This window comes from Gastrolobium bilobum, unplaced genomic scaffold (genome assembly GCF_033153095.1).
Source record: "Gastrolobium bilobum isolate Gb01-03AN ecotype WA unplaced genomic scaffold, APGP_CSIRO_Gbil_v1 utg20048, whole genome shotgun sequence".
Classification (NCBI taxonomy): Eukaryota; Viridiplantae; Streptophyta; class Magnoliopsida; order Fabales; family Fabaceae; genus Gastrolobium; species Gastrolobium bilobum.
This window is the reverse complement of record NW_026898170.1, coordinates 357,292-370,479: the sequence shown is the minus strand read 5'-3', so window position 1 is coordinate 370,479 and position 13,188 is coordinate 357,292. Positions and strand designations below refer to the sequence as shown.

The window sequence follows — 13,188 nt, the reverse complement described above, 5'->3', positions numbered from 1 at the left end:
CAAAAGTGAAGGTTTTAGGTTCTTCTTTGGTTACTTCTTTTTCTGGTAAAAGAAAAGTGTGAGGGTTTGAACTTCGGATAACGAACAAATGTTGAAAAGCAAATAAAAGGTTAGTCTTTGACCAATCCATGCTTCTGACTTTCCTATGCATCCAAATTTCAGAACTGATCAAGACATCATCTTGGTGCTTATATATCACCATTAATTTAGCTTCTTACATTGCTCACTTCATCAACACAGGTTCTGTTCACTCTGCAGATTATACAGCCATGGATGCAGCATCATCAATGGCATCGATGAAAGCCTTCAATACCCTTTCCGTTTCCATTTTCCAACCATGTACAAACCCATCATCATCCTTAGCTCCATCAATGGTGTTGACCAAACCCAACATGCTCGCACTTCAACATTCCTCAAACTCTGTCCGTAGCAACAACATTATTCCTTCTTTCCCACGTTGCTCCACAAAACCAGATACCAGCACGGACAGTGAGACAGAAAGCAAATCAAAGGGTGAAGATTCAGTTTCTAAATGCCAAAAGGCTTCGGAATCAGATACAAGTGAAGCATTTTCTAATTCTTCTTCTTCTTCTTCTTCTTCACAATTATCTTCTTCATCATATGCATCCAGAGGGTTGGTGTTTGATTTGGGTCCTTCAACTTCGTGGGACAGTGCAGAAATTGGGTCGCCAGTGCTTAAGAGGTTTCTCAGCGATGAAGAAGAGAGATGGTTTATGTGGTATTATGGAAGGTCTAGCGGGAACCCATCTTGTGATTTGATTGGTTTAGCAATTTCAAGTAATGGGGTTCACTGGGAGAGAGGGGGAGGACCTGCTAGATCAAGTTTAGGTGTGGGGTTTGTGATGAATTGTGGTAGGGAATGGTGGGAATTTGATACAGAGGGTATTAGGCCTTCTGAGGTGGTGATTATGTGTAGTTCATGGGTTAGAGCTTCCAGTGCTGTTTACTGGCTTTATTACACTGGCTACAGCTCTGAGAAGGTAATTTTTTTTGATAATTCTCTGGAATTCAATTTGGAAAATCCATATAGGTATTTCATTAATGATGGTGTAAATTATGGAAATTGTGGGTGTGTGAAAATTCTCAAGTCCTTACCGGGTTTGGCTGTCAGTCAAGATGGGAGGCATTGGGCTAGAATTGATGGAGAACATCATAGTGGAGCTTTGTTTGATGTTGGATCAGAGAAAGAGTGGGACTCTTTGTTTATTTCATCTCCACAAGTTGTTTGCCATTGCAATGGTGACCTCAGGATGTATTATTATTCATTTGATGTGGAAAAAGGGCACTTTGCTATTGGGCTTGCAAGGTCAAGGGATGGAATCAGGTGGGTGAAGTTGGGGAAAATAATGGGAGGAGGAAAATCTGGTTCTTTTGATGAGTTTGGAGTAATGAATACAAGTGTGATTAGGAATTGGAGAAATGGGAACTATGTTATGGCATATGAAGGTGTTGATGCTGATGGGAGAAGGAGTATTGGTATGGCTATTTCTCCTGATGGACTCAAGGAATGGGTTAGGGTTCAAGATGAAGCAATTCTAAAGCCATCAGATAAAGGTTGTTGGGATGATAAGGGTGTGGGATCCCCATGTTTAGTTCAAATGGGAACAGAAGCAAATCAATGGAGGTTGTATTATAGAGGAGTTGGAAATGGAGGAAGAGCAGGGATAGGAATGGCAGTGTCTGAAGTGAGTGACATGAGGAGTTTTAGAAGATGGACAGGTTTTCTTGTATAAGCTAGGTGTATGTCATGTTCTGTTATCAATTATCTAAGTTTTTAGGACGGGGCTTAAAAAGCGAATCTAAATTCTTCATGATATTTCTTTCTTCGCAGAGTTTGGATTACATTAATTAAGTTTAGCCTTGATGCAGATGAACACACTTTCTTGTGTTACAAAGACTAGAGAATGTAACCGATTGTTGAGTGAGCAAACTAACCCAAGTAATCTTCCAACTAAGCTAACTACGTTAACAATACTGATAACACATTTGATTTGCCCCATGTTTCATGACTGATAGGTAGCTGTGACTTCAACAAGGCAGAAAATGCAAACTTTGTCACCATAATACAACATTGATTAATAGATATGAAAGACAGAAAATCTAATATTATCATTTTCCCTTTTCTTTTAATTGTTAATTTTTATAAAATGAATTTACTACAAAACCTACTATTTGATTGAAAGTACATATACATATTACTTAAAAAATTAAAAAAAAAATGATTTTACCAAATTCAATGTATAATATGCTTTTCAACATATGAAATATCACCTATTTTATCACAAATGTATTCTTATTTAAATTTAAATTTGGTTTACATAATCTTAAAACAATTATTTTATAGTTTAAATTCTAGATTTATCAAAATCTTAATATAATAAATGTGTTAAGTTTACACCAATGTCAATTGATCATTATTTATATATCATAAATGAAACCACATATCATAAATCAATGTACAATGTCTATATTTTTACATCCTTCTTTTTTGTCAGGTGTAAAATTTCATTATTATTATTTTTTATTTCATTTTACATCCTCGGTAGTGAAATATTTTTACTCTCCAAGCAAAAGGAAAATGAGCTTATTGGTGTGACTTCTATGGCCCATTTCCGTAATGGGCTAGACAAGAAAGTCTAGTTTCATTATTTTGGGGGTGTACATATAATATTATTATTCTCTTTTTTCTAGAATTTCATTTCAGTGACTGAAATAATTTTCCTGCCGAAAAACCACCATATTAGATTTGAAAACTAAGTTATGAGCTAAAACGGGCTACATTTACTATTTGATTGGTTTACATTTTTACCCCTGCAAATGGGAAAACATGATTCCCCATGTATGTTTACACGAGATAAATTGGTTTTTCTTTTGGTCAAACGGCCATTTCCCACCTTTCAAAATCTGAAACAAACGTATCTACAAAAAAAATGTTGAAAATATCTCATAAATAAAAAAATCCGAAACAAAACATAACAATTTAGACGATTAACTTGCCCAACCTTATGGTTGGTTAATATGATGGTCTTTTTTATAATAGGATCCTAATCCTTGTCGCTTCATAAAATGAAAAACTACAAATTTCTATCAATAAAAATAAAATAAAATAAAATTAGTACTATAATAAAATAATAATTTGTGATGGCCTGCTCTAGTTTGGGCCAGGCTTGGACCCGCATGCCATGGAGTCCTACTTGCCTTAGCTCATCATAAGTGTTCTGGATGGCTTAATAACTCTGTAGCTCAAAGGTAAGGGTCCAACCTCAACCCAACACCCACGTCAGCCCTACCAGCTGAGATGATACCCCAGCTCCCAACAGGGCGACTCTCCCAAGAGGAAGTACCAAAATGTCCTACCTTGGGACCATAACCCCAAAGGCATTCGCCCCAAATGCCATAAGGGGAAACTGCCCCCTTTGCCCCACGCTGACACCACCAGGTACAGAGGGCGCAGCGCTGCTACAACAGCAGCGCCTGCCACGCCCAACACTGCCACCGATAGTGTTTTCCAAGGAGGTTGACTCCCTTCTCACCAACCCACACCAGGTGCACACCACCCTCGGTTATAAATAGCCCCATGGGCACACCATGAAGTTATCTTATGTATCGTTATTCTGCTCATTTACTTTGAGTCATATTATCACTTACTTATCCATTGTTGATTGCTTGCTTATACTGGGCAAAACACCTCTTAGCTTGGTCTGTACCTGTGCCAAGGGTATTATCCATACAGTGACTCATCCCTGAAGGAAACATAGTAGGCTTGAAGATCCCAACGGTACAATAAGGATAAAGGGGAATCCAGTTACATATTTTCTTCTATACAGTGGGACCTGAACAACATTCCTTAAAACAGCTAAGCTGTTATATAACCACCTTTGGAAGCAAGGTGACATGCAAGACAGGAATGAAGAAAAATCAAGGTGGAATAGTATATCACCTCACATTTGTGAAAATTGTTGAATAGAATGTTTGTGAGGTATTGTAATTAAATAATAAATATTATATAAATATATGTAATAAGTAATGTAAAGATCATTCACAAAACGTAATAAAATTATAAATTTAATATTATAAGAATCACACATGTCAGATTCGAGTTTCCTGCCAAACATTATTCACTAAAAAAACATCTTATAGCATAAGATAAATGCTCATCTATGGCTAATAGTTGCTCTACATAAGATTAATACTCATTTAATTGCATATTTTTATAACAAATTATGTTAGAAGAATTATAGAGATTGTAACACTTCGTTGATCGCCGGTGTATTATTCTGCGTATGGTATTAAGCGCAGCATATTTAATCAAATAAATACGGAAGCTAAACTTAAATTGAACCACATTTGGTCTTATGCCAAACCGTGAATAAAATTTTTCATTTCTGAATGTATTACAATTCGTCAATTATTCCGTCCCCAATTAAAACTATGTGATGCTTTCTTACACCTCTGTCTTTTTAGAATAAAGCGGACGACATCTCCTTTGTATTTGGAGCCTTTAAAGATTATTCCCACTTTGGCAAAATGTACCTAATAGAATGTTATCAAATTCCATACATCAATCCAACTATCAACTAATCCAACCTAGAATCCATCAATGGATTATACATAATAGGCTTCGTGCCTTTACTTTTTATCTATTTGGCAATCATACATTAATTTTTATAAATAGCAACATACTATAATAAATAATGAACAACCTCATTGGTTCATCTTTGACAAGCATAATGGATACATCAAATTTACATAAAATCCATTACCTAGCAATTCATTGCATAGGCTTTCGAATTACACCTCATACATCTCAAAACAAAATATCATAATGTCCTTTACATAATTACATCCATAAACCACGACATTCAAATGTTTATATTACAAATCTCATTACATGTTCTTCCAAATGGAATATACAAGTCTTGTATAAAATATGCATAAGTACACACTATGCTTTTCAAAAATACATAATCATCATGTAAGAACATGTACATCAAAATGGATCATCACAGTCTAATGATATGCAATAAACTCTATATTGGCCTCTTGCCACTTGATGCTCTAACATCATCAGTCTTAGTACCATAAATATAGTCCCCACAAGGGGTGAGACAACAATCTCAATAAACTAAGGGTCCTTGGAGGATTCCTCCATCTCTAAGTTCACTTCAGGTGTAAAAGTAATAAAATAGAGATAATACATCACACACACACACACACACACACACACACACACACACACACACATGCAATGTATATCAATATCAATCAAGTTATTCCTCTGATCCATCAGTCATCACATGAATGCTTATAAAATAATCAATCTTATTGACCAGAGAACAGATAAAGTATGCATTATACAAGGAATCCATCTTGTAACATACAAAATATAAGAAATTGTCCATCTTATATAACGCACCACATGGCATGTAGCACACCACATGGTGTGTCTATCTTATGTAGCACACCATAAGGCCTGTCCATCTTATGCAGCATATCACCAGGCGTGTCTTTTGCAACACACAAAGCAAATACACAAACTAAACATTATACCATATTTCAGTGCAATTAAATACACCACACATAAAGCACTGCTCCCTCGGAGCATAGTGGAACAAACAAGGGATAAATCTCAAGGTCCGAAAGCTTACTTTAAGAAGGCTTCCTATCCAATGCTTTCTTCAAGCTCAAGTAAGCTTTCCACACTTGAATATGCTTGAAATATCAACAAAATGACTTGCCACAAGCAACACCTAATCATAGGTGAAAATGCAATCAATTATTCACATTACACATCAAATGCAAAGCTAGTGAAGACAACATCAAAAACTAAAGTTTGATGACTTACACTAATCTTAGTTCATTCAAGATTTAAGATCATGCTCCATTGATTGGTCCACGGCTTGGTTTCTCTCCATTAGCTCACTTGATTCCACACTATAAACCAAATGAACACAATCACCATCAACATTACTTAGAACCCAAGTAACCTTACTTGTACATAATTCAAAATTCTAGAAATGTTACAAATGATGGTTTCATTATTTGTTTTCTATGTCAAGAACCAATGTTTAACACATTTTGTGAAGACACTAAGGTTCATTTGCATCCCAACATCATTAAACATGTTAACCCTCTTTGAAAATACACTTATTCAAGACCAAAATTTCGAAATGCCTAAGGTGTTATTTTCATGGTTTTTCCTCCAACAATCCACATCATTTAAGACTATATCATCAATCATACAACAAAGTTCCATCAACATTTCACACCATTACATAAATCACAAGAAACCATACTTTTTCATGAACCAAAAATCATATCGTGACCAATTGATGATTACTTTCCATTTTCACCATTAAGAACAATTTCCTAGCATCTTTTACAAAGGCATTCATGTTCAACATCAGGTATACACATTAAACCAAACTAACCTTCTTTGGTGTCACTCAAGACCTCTAGTCTTGAACAAGTATTGCCTCCAATGGTTGTTCCTCAACCACCAAATCACGAGGCACAACACTATAACATTAAACAACACCAAACACACCATTATAATCCATCCAAAGTCTCACAAAACAGAAATTTTGAAATTCCTTCACATGTTCATGAGCAATTTTTCAAAGGTTGTTCAAATGGTCATTTCTGAATTTTTCCTTCATCAAGAACCAATCCTAAGCATATTTTACAAAAGAACCTACATCATTTCAACACTCTAACCACACCAACCAGTATTTTTGAAATTTACACATAACAAAATCTAGATTTGTCAAAAATCCATGAAAACTTGTAATTAATGTAGGTTTCTTACCATAAATCACCTTAGGAGGCTAGGATCAAAATCTGGTGTTCTCCTCTGTGCTCTGGATGTGGGCCATAAGGCTCACGTGGCCACATATGCGGGCTTCTCGTGATTAGTGAAGATGGTGGTAGCTTTGCAGCTCTGATAATCTGCTTGTTTCTTGCTTCTACTAGCAGATCTCTGTAGGTCTTGTATGTCATTATTGGAGCTACCTTCACATCCATGGGCTTCTCTGGTGATATTTGAACTCCAACTTGAATACATAGGTGCATAATCAAAGAGGAGTGAGCCAATCTAATGTCACCTCTGCCAGCTGTGATGACATGGAGGATCCTATCAGAAAGGATCTTGGATATATCAAGGTTCTTATCACTCATCAGTACATAGAGCAATGTAGCCCTTTCTACAATCACATCCTTCAGATTAATGGATTGTATAATTGTGAAATTATTGCACTGGTGGCAGAATGCACTCATTATCTAATCCTGCTTTTGGTAGCCAGGCAGAATATAAGCCAGTGATTCCCTTCCTTACTTTCTCTACCACCTGGGGTTAAAATTGTTCCCCATAGCATTAGTCTGATTTCTTGGAGGATTTTGTTGATTCATCTGATTATACCAGATCCCATTGACTTGGATTGGATCTGATCCCACGAGTACATTGCACTCGTTAGTTTTATGTTCTCCTTTGCAGTATTCACATGAGATTGCCTTTGCTTGATTTGAAGATGGATGAAGCTTTTCAAACTTGCTATTCAAAATAGTCATCTGTTGTGAAAGTAGCTTATGTTCAGCTAGCATGGCATCATTGCTTTCTAACTGAAGGAGTCCTCTCTTCGGCTGAGCTGCTATACTCTCATTCTCCATCCTTGCCATAGACTCAATCAGCTCAACAGTCTGAGTAGGTGTCTTTTGCCTGATAGAACCTCTGGTTGTACCATTGACCACCATTCTTGAAGATGTGTCATCCCATTGAAAAATATTCGAACTTTTTCTTCGGATCACAACTCGTACTGGGGACACTTTCTCATAAGATCCTTGAATCATTTTCAAGCTGCACACAATGTCTCTCCATCAGATTGGATGAAATTGGTGATTTCATTCACCAGCATGTTGTATTTTGTCATTGGAAAGAACTGAGCTAGGAATTTTGCAGCCAGATCCTCCCAAGTGCTGCTGCTATTTGCTGGTTACTGCTCTAACCATCTGAGTGCTTCATCTGTTACAGCAAACGAAAACAACCGTAGTCGCAATGCATCCTTAGATACTTCATTGTTCTTGACAGTGTCACAGATCATCAAAAATCTGTTAAGAAACTTGTGAGGATCTTATGTATCCTCTCCTTTGAACTAAGATTGCTCAATCACTGTGACCAATGTCGGCTTGATTTTAAAATTATTAGCCGCAATTGTTGGTCTTGCGATACTCGAGTTTGGTCTTGTGAAATTAGGAGTAAGGATCGAATCCATCAACTCCTCTTTAGGATGTGGCTGATTATTTCCAGCTACCTCGGGTTCTGCTTTTGACTGTGAACTCGAGGATTCTTCTTGCTTCTTTTGTTTGGCGAGTTTCCTGTTCTTCTTTGCAGTCTTCTCGATTTCTGGATCAAACTGTAAAGATTCACGATCAACTTTACCTCGCATAAAATAAGAGAAATTAGATCAGTAAAAATAAAAATAAAATTTCAATCTCTAAGATCGAAAGTTAAATATAATATTGGCGTAATTAATCCCAGACAACGGTGCCAAAAACTTGTTACGATTACGACAAGTATATTGATCGTTCAAGTAATAAAAGTGATAAGAAAGTATCGTTCCCACGAGGATTAATGCACCAATTATTATTTTAACTAGTCCCCTTAATTTGGAAGAATTCATTTTGGTTTATGAAATAGATTTTGAATAAAATTACAAGTAATGAAATTTAAATGCATAAATATCAAGAACATTCAAGAATGGTCAAGAACGCAAGAATTGATATGAGTAAAGAATGTAAGGAAACTGTAGCCATGATGCACTTGACCTTTGATCCTCCTTTAGAAATCTGAATTAATTCTTATAATTAATTAACTCAATGGTTCAACAATTCATCTTTCTCAAATCTATTAGTTAAACCCTAATGTCTTAGTGTATTTAACCCTTTAACCCAATTAGAATCCTAGTGTCCTAGTAATCCCTCTTGAATCAAGCATTAAGTTGAAGAATTAAAAAGTCTGCAATTCATACAAGCCTATGTCTAGATCATGCACAAATTTTTATTTTACTCCAGTTTGAATTAAAACTCCAATATATCTATTGTGAGCTCTAACCCTCAAAGCTCTATTATAGAGTGATCAATTCTAATAAGGATATGGAAAAATTCATTCAAGGTAAAATCAAACTAATTAAATTAATTTTTTTTTTATCTTTTAGGATCTCTGTATGGTGTATGCATCCATTAGTGACAAATGGATGGCCATAGTGGTAGACGTCGTATTGCATACTTATTATATTTATATATATTTTTGCATTATGTTTATAAGTTTTCACAAATGGTTCATACGGATGGGCGTACTGGTAGTGATGGTAATGTCGGTAGAGGTCGAGTTACAGGCCGTGGTGGCAGAGGAGGTAGGACGACATCATCTACCCCCTCTGGTAGAGGTCGTACAGCTTCATCATCCCTCCCTCCACTTGGGATAGGATCATCACCATCTACCACCGACTCTGTTATGGGAAGTGCAGGTATTCCTCACACTCCCACTGACCCGATGGGGCCGACACAGCAGGTTAAGTAAACCATCATTTTGTGATTTAGATATATATTATAGTTTCTTTTAAGCATCTCTCTACTAACTTTTTTAATGCTTAACATTTTTTCCCTTTTGCAGGCTGCATCCCCTGCAAGCGAGGTAGGAGATGCTGCTTCGGCACTTCAGCCAGAGTGGGGGAGGTGTGATCCACAGACTAAACGTATATGGGTTCGTCCTTTAGGCACCACAGAGTAAGTTTTAATTGTTACTAATAATGTACTAATGTGGCTTCTAGCATTGCTCAATCGTTATAATCAAATAAATTGATTTAATATTGTCAGGTTCGAACTTTATGATGAGATCATGGAATTCATTGATAATCAAATATTCCGTAATTTTAAACATGTATGGAGCACCTGGAAAGACATTCCTGAAGAAACTCGTCTTGGTTGGATGAATGAATTCCTGGTAAGTTATGTATATCTCGTTAATGCTAATGTTTTATCACAAAAATGTATACTAACTACACATTTGTCACCAATTTGTGTGCTAATCGAAAAAATTGGCAATTTACAAAATCATTATAGGTGGTTGCCCAAGGATCGCCATAACTTGGCAAGAGCTTGGCATCACAGAGCCACCACAATGTTCGCAGATAAAATGCATAAAGTAAGATATAACATCTGCAAAAATGCATGGTGTAGTGAATCATTCAAAATCCAATTGAAAGAAAAATAGAAAAATTGTCCTAAGTTTCAAAAGAGATCTGCTCAAAATAAGGAAAATAGGGCCAAGCAGGACACACCCACATATGCTGGAGGGTCGATTCCAATCAGCAAGCATTGACAAAAGATAGTAAGTATAAATTGTTTTCTAGTTCGGTATTCAACAATTCGTACTTGCAACTAATGAATTAATGATTTTCATTTGTATTTCCAGAAGGCTTCTGGAGAAGTGCCGCCTGAAAAGGTTGATTGGGCTACCTTCGAGCGAACTCATTCCCAGCAGCCTGAAGCTGGTCAAAGGCGATGGTTAGGCCCCGGAGCGGAGCTAATAGCGGTTTGATCATTTATTATTTGACGTTTGTTTTTTCTATGATGGTTTATGTCATGTTTTACATGTCCATATGTGTGCTGGTTTTTCTTTACTTGCAGGAAAATTATCAAAAACTTGAAGAGGAGATGTCTGCACAGGCGGCGACAGACGGTCAATCCAGCTCCTCCTATTCCGATAATGGGAACATGCTGGTTACAACTGCAGATGGATTCAACAAGAAAGGAAGGGTGGTCGGGCTGGGAGGATATGCTAGCCGACTGAAGCCTAGTAAGCGGCCCTCTACCCAGGTTGACAGTGTTTCTGCAGGTAAACTCAATGCATAGTTAATTCTTTTATGTTTTCAATCTCTATTTTATTAATATTTTATTTTAAACATTTAACTTACTGTTTATAATAATGTATTTGCAGATGAGCTTAAAAGGATGAGGGTGTCCCACTCCTAGATTCAGGAGCAATTGCATGCTGCGACAGAGCAGCTAAGTACTCAGCAAGCGGACTTTATGAAGCAGCAAGCTGACATTATGAAACAAATGCAGGAACAACTCCGACTTTTAATGCAGGACAAGGAAGCCAACTGCAACAAGTCGAAGGGACCGGCGCCGGATGATGACCCTGATGATGATGATGACTTTGCTAGGACTTTAGAGGCATACTAATTGTTGTTTGTATGTTTTACTTCTTTTAGGACTTCAGAGATGTATCAGATATTTTTTGTATGTTTTATTTTGTTTAGAACTTTAGAGACATTTTAGTTGTAGATTTGATGGTTGTTGTTGTTCACTTTTGTTGATATACTATTTAATTTTAATTTAATTGTTTATCCAGTATTTTTTTGGATTTCTATTGCTCAATTTATGTATTTATTTTCATTTGGAATCCTTGTTGTTTACAGGAAAATTAACAAAAGTTTAATACATTTTTTTTTAATTCCAGAATTTGTGGCAGAAATTTTCAAAATTCCCTTGCAAAATTCGTAGCCTTTTGCGAGGGAAAATCAAAATGTTCCCTTGCAAATTTTGCAACGAAAATTTAATACAACCCTTGCAAATTCTGCTACAGAAATTTGCGAGGGAAATTATACTCGCAATTTACGTCGCAATCTGCGACGAAAAAACACTGTAGATAGGTCTGTTGTTCGCGAGGGAAATTTAATTTTTTGCAAGGGAACCTTTTCGTAGCAATTTGCGAGGGAATTGTCATATGACAAATTTCCCTTGCAAATTTATTTGCGACGAGGGTTTTAGCAAGGGACAGTGATCCCTCACAAATTCTGTCGCACACAATTTTTGCAAGGGAATTTTGCTGTTTTGCAAGGGAATTTTTCCCTCGCTGATTGTGAATTTTCTAGTAGTGGGTTCACATCGGATCCATGACCCTAACTACAAAAGAAAATTAGCCATACATAACTAGCTTAAACAAAACAAAGAAAGAAGAAGAATCAATGTTGCTCAGCTCCTTCAAGCTCCCCTCTCTCTGAAATCTCCAACTCTGGTATCCGGTGTTCTCCTTTTTCCTATCAATCTGCTTGCCTCTGTCAAAGATGCCTTCTAATTAAGGTTTTTACTCCCTTATTTATAGGAAAGAATTCAAATCTCGCCATATCTTTATCAAATATTTGATTTAGACTCTCTTTTTTTATTAAAATCCGATCACTAAGATACTGGATGCGTGGCATCCGCGTGAACCGCGCCAATTCCGTGCGATTAACGCGAGAAGGCAGTGGGATTCACCAACTTCATTTTTTTTCTTGGCGCGATCTGCGCCAATGTTGCGCGATTAGCGCGGTCATATTGTTGTAAGCGTGATGTCCTCTTTTGCACACATTTTTCTCCTGTAAAACACATAAATTCCGTGAGAGTGTGCTAAATGCGAATTATCAATAATTCTCATAAATAATAACGTTTATCACTGAATTACTATCAAATTCTTGCTCTTTTTATCTTAGAAACCTCTGTATGCTGGAGGCATATCAATGCTCCCTAAGGAAAGAAAATAGGTGAATAAAGCTTTTTTTCAAGACAGCTCCTTAAGCTGTATTGGAGTCATCCAAGAAGGAGATATAAATATCGGATGAGTATCACGAACCAAGTCCATAGAAAATTCTATCTCTGTCTATCTGGTGACAAACGAGAAAGCTCTTCAGGAAAAACTTTTGAAACTCACATAACTACGATATATTCCTGATTTATTTCGGTTACTCTCATATCCCTCACCGTAGCCAAGTGTCCTTCATATCTTTTCTTCATAGTCTTCTAACATCTGGCACATTACCTAAATAATAATACTATTCACATATATTTGCATGACTCTTTTAGGATAGTGTTTTGAGAACATAATTCCACTGATGTTAGAATATTGCCACCCATGTTTATTTACACCTAAATCTCCTCGCATTTGCACAGTTTTCATTACTTGATAACATTTGGTCCTACTTTATTTTCTGCACACCTATATCCTAACCTCACGCAGATACGATCCCAAACTAATTTAGAACAGTACAAACCAAGTTCCCAACTGACATGAGATTAGCAATATTACATCGGGCCAAACTCGACGAGTTAGTCCGAAAAATCAGACAACTT

The 13,188-nt window shown here is 36.5% G+C and overlaps 1 protein-coding gene across 1 annotated transcript; it reads left to right on the top strand.

Annotated features, from left to right (window-relative positions):
* The first annotated feature begins 269 nt into the window (after positions 1-269).
* On the top strand, positions 270-1,754 carry LOC133313516 (uncharacterized). Its single transcript, XM_061514898.1, has one exon. The coding sequence runs from the start codon at positions 270-272 to the stop codon at positions 1,752-1,754; it is 1,485 nt and encodes a 494-aa protein (XP_061370882.1).
* The last annotated feature ends 11,434 nt before the right edge of the window (positions 1,755-13,188 follow it).